This window comes from Drosophila grimshawi, unplaced genomic scaffold (genome assembly GCF_018153295.1).
Source record: "Drosophila grimshawi isolate 15287-2541.00 unplaced genomic scaffold, ASM1815329v1 contig_311, whole genome shotgun sequence".
NCBI lineage: Eukaryota > Metazoa > Arthropoda > Insecta > Diptera > Drosophilidae > Drosophila > Drosophila grimshawi.
The window spans coordinates 9,845,867-9,849,108 of record NW_025063098.1 but is presented as its reverse complement, the minus strand read 5'-3'; the positions used below and the strand labels follow the sequence as shown (position 1 = coordinate 9,849,108).

At 44.6% G+C, this 3,242-nt stretch overlaps 1 protein-coding gene across 1 annotated transcript; it reads right to left on the bottom strand.

Moving 5' to 3' along the window:
- Window positions 1-316: 316 nt before the first annotated feature.
- On the bottom strand, window positions 317-3,242 carry LOC6563342 (protein SHQ1 homolog). Its single transcript, XM_001989789.3, has 3 exons — window positions 2,733-3,242; window positions 2,249-2,678; window positions 317-2,190 (listed from the first exon to the last, which is right to left on the bottom strand). The coding sequence occupies exons 1-3, from the start codon at window positions 3,143-3,145 to the stop codon at window positions 958-960; spliced, it is 2,076 nt and encodes a 691-aa protein (XP_001989825.1). The 5' UTR covers window positions 3,146-3,242; the 3' UTR covers window positions 317-957.

The following is a 3,242-nucleotide window of genomic DNA, read 5'->3' as shown; positions in this document are numbered from 1 at the left end:
TATAAAGCTGGCCTTCTTTCTTTTCTCATAATTTAAACATACCCATTTAATACATAAACAAATCATTCCAATGGGATATATGCCCAGTGTGTATGTATATACCTAGATACTAAATCCGATTGCTTGTATATATTTTTTGATTCTTTATTCTGTTCATAGTTGGAGCAATAGAGACTTGCAAAATATTTGCAGAATTTTAATGCTTTTCCATTAAGTTTCAAAAATCACATTTGTTTATCGTTAACGAACTATATTGAAAACGCTCGATAAAATATTAAGAAAAATATATATGTATATTTTTGTTGCTTTTTTTTTTTTTGTTTTGGCCATGACTTGTATGACATTTATACAACTTTAACTGGTAACTTGTAGATTGACTTTACATATTTTATTTCAATTTGCTTGCAGCACCAACAACATATAGCCTTATGTATGTATGAATATACAAAATGCACAACTAGATTTCGGTTTGAAGAATTCAAAATTCAAAATTCAAATTTTCGTACACTAGTGTCACACTAAATGCTAATGTTTTTCATTTATATTTAAGGGAGAATTGTAGAGCAAAAAGATAGAACAAAAATAATAATATTTATATATGTATACATATATATGCGAACTTGCATTTGGCATGAAATATTCTTTGTGATTTTGCTTTAGAATCCTTGTACACATTAATAGTTAAATAGAATTATTTTTTGTTTTTGTTTTCGTTTGTTTTTCATTTTTTTTTCGCTTGTGTTCAAAATTTACAATTTGCGTGTGTGTGTGTGTATTTTGTTTGATTTGTTTTCGTTTCTGTATTTTTAACTCTTACGTTTAGCTTTCGCATAAAAGTAATCACTGTTTAGCCTCCGTTCATTGACATTAAGTGGATTGGGTTTGGCTTGGCGGCATCCTTGGCTTGGCTTGGCTTAGGCATGGCTGGAAAGGCAACATGTGGAACGTTCATCTGCTTTATTTGGTGCTCGTGCTGGCGCTGATGCTTGCGGCTGCCTCACTGTTGCTGGTGCACTGCTCGATGACACTGTTGCCCTCCGCATCGCTAGTGGTTGTCGTCGATGAGTTGCTGTCGCCATCATCATCATCATCATCATCGTCGTCGTCATCATCATCATCATCCTCATCATCGTCCACCTCTGATTGCTCCTCTTCGCCATCATCGACATCCGCTTCATCGCCCTCGTCCACAGCATACACATCGTTCTCAATCAGGCGCAAATCCATGCTGTCAAAGGAGTCCGTAATAACGCTATCATCATCCGTAGTGGTCTCATCCTCCTGACCAGACGTATCGTTATCCAGATCCATGTCATCATCACCCTGATTGCTCTGGTGCTGCGTTGGCGATTCACTGCCGCTGCTCGCATCGATGCGCATCTCCTGCATCAGTTCGTGGATCAGTTCAGTCTCAATCTCAATGATGCCCAGATCCAAATGCCGCTTGCTCACATCCATAAGAATATTCTTCACGTTGCGCGCCAACAGACGCAGATGCTCATCGCTGCACAACGTCGCATTGCTCAAGTAGCGTATGTAATCCTCCAGATAATGGCTGTTGAAACTATCGCGACACGGTTCGCCACTGGCAAATTGCTGGTGGGTCAACAGCAGCTGATTGATCAGCCAATTGCGACCGCCCTTCAGCACCTCGATGGCATCCCGGACACATTGACGCCCCAGCTCAAAGTTGCGATACAACGGATAGGTGATGACACGGCGCAGAAATGCCACCAGCACATCCCGATAATTGTCGAACTGCTCGAAGTAACAGAAGAGCGGACACAGAATACTCCGTGTCCAGCCTGATTCGCAGGTGGGCTCATTGCTGGTCGTTCGCACATCATAGCAAATGGCCAGCACAATGCTAATCAGGCCAAAATCGATCTCATTCTGCGTCACAGCTGAGCATTCCTCATCGATTGTGGCTGTTGTCGTTGTTGTTGTGTTTGTGTTGCGACTGCATAGATTGTGCAACAAATGCGCCTGTTCCTGTGTCATGGACGTCTCGTAGATTTTGGGCTTGTAGCGCAACGGATTCTGATGTCCAGCTGGCACCTGCAGCTCCACAAAGTTTATTTTGTATTGATCACACGAGAAGCGTTTCAGCTCATCCGCAACGCGTTCCATGCGTCGCTGCAGCGGACTGAGGCGCTCCGGTTCGGAAATGCGGCACGTGGACTTGTCCAGCTGCAAAGAGGTGAATCAATCGATTTCTTCCATTGAAGGAGTAGCTTACTGTGCTCACCTCGTTGGCCAGGAGTGGACCACTGAAGCGGCTGGCGTAGCCATATCGAAATTGGCTAATCATTTTGTAGGTGCGCTCGTTGGCATCCACCTGCAATTGGCACTGTTCTGTTATGCGTTTCATTTTCCACTCGTGCACCAACAGCGGATCCTTCTCGTGAATGCTGTCCGTTAGCTTGGGCCGATTGAACAACGCTGCGAGGTACTCCTTGCGAGCTGTCTTTGGTTTGTGCATCATGCTGCTGCCTGCGCCGCTGCCAGCGGTGGCGCTGCTGCTGCCAGCTGTGACGCTGCCTGCGTCCCCGCCACTGCTCGCACTTGCAACTGGCGGCAGGCAGCGCAAAAACAGTTGATAGCAATTCTCCTGTGTGTCGTATTTGATATACAACGTCTTGAGTCCTCGCAAATCGAAAGTGCGACGACTGTGAAATCTGCAAATGGATAAATCGCGATAAGCTTTGTTTGCAAATATATATATGACTCACTTGTATAGCTTGACATCGGCATAAAAATATAAATCGTGGTCGCCAATAAATATGTCGACGTTCCTTATGCGATCCAAATTCACATGTTTCGAAGCAAGCGTCGCTGTCGTCTTCGCAGTTGCAGTCGTCGTCGACGTCAAAGTCGCCGTCGACATCGCTGTTGTCTTCGCAGTCGTTGTCGTCTTTGCTGTCTCCGTCGCTGTCGTTGTTGCTGTCGTCTTCTCCGTCTTTGTCGCAGTCACTGTCTCTGCCTCCTCACCCTGCGTCGCTGGCCGTACCCCTGTCCCTGTCACACAACAGCCCAGCTCCAGTGTTGGCGTGTTGGACTTTGGTTTTTCCTTGGCATGTGGATGTGGTATCATCACGCTGCACGTGTTGCCCACATAACTGTGTGTGATCTGTCCATTCAACATTTTACAATTTTACAAAACAACTGCTGCCTTTCAAGTATAAACAAAAAAAAAAGGAAGGAATTTTGTGTGAAGCAGGCAACTATCGGCGACAGGTTTA

Excerpts from the sequence above, each read along its gene's own strand:
- LOC6563342 (XM_001989789.3), bottom strand. The coding sequence starts at position 3,145 with ATGTTGAATGGACAGATCACACACAGTTATGTGGGCAACACGTGCAGC. Across the intron at positions 2,679-2,732 it reads GCCGATGTCAAGCTATACAA|ATTTCACAGTCGTCGCACTT; the intron begins GTGAGTCATATA and ends ATCCATTTGCAG. Across the intron at positions 2,191-2,248 it reads GTCCACTCCTGGCCAACGAG|CTGGACAAGTCCACGTGCCG; the intron begins GTGAGCACAGTA and ends ACCTCTTTGCAG.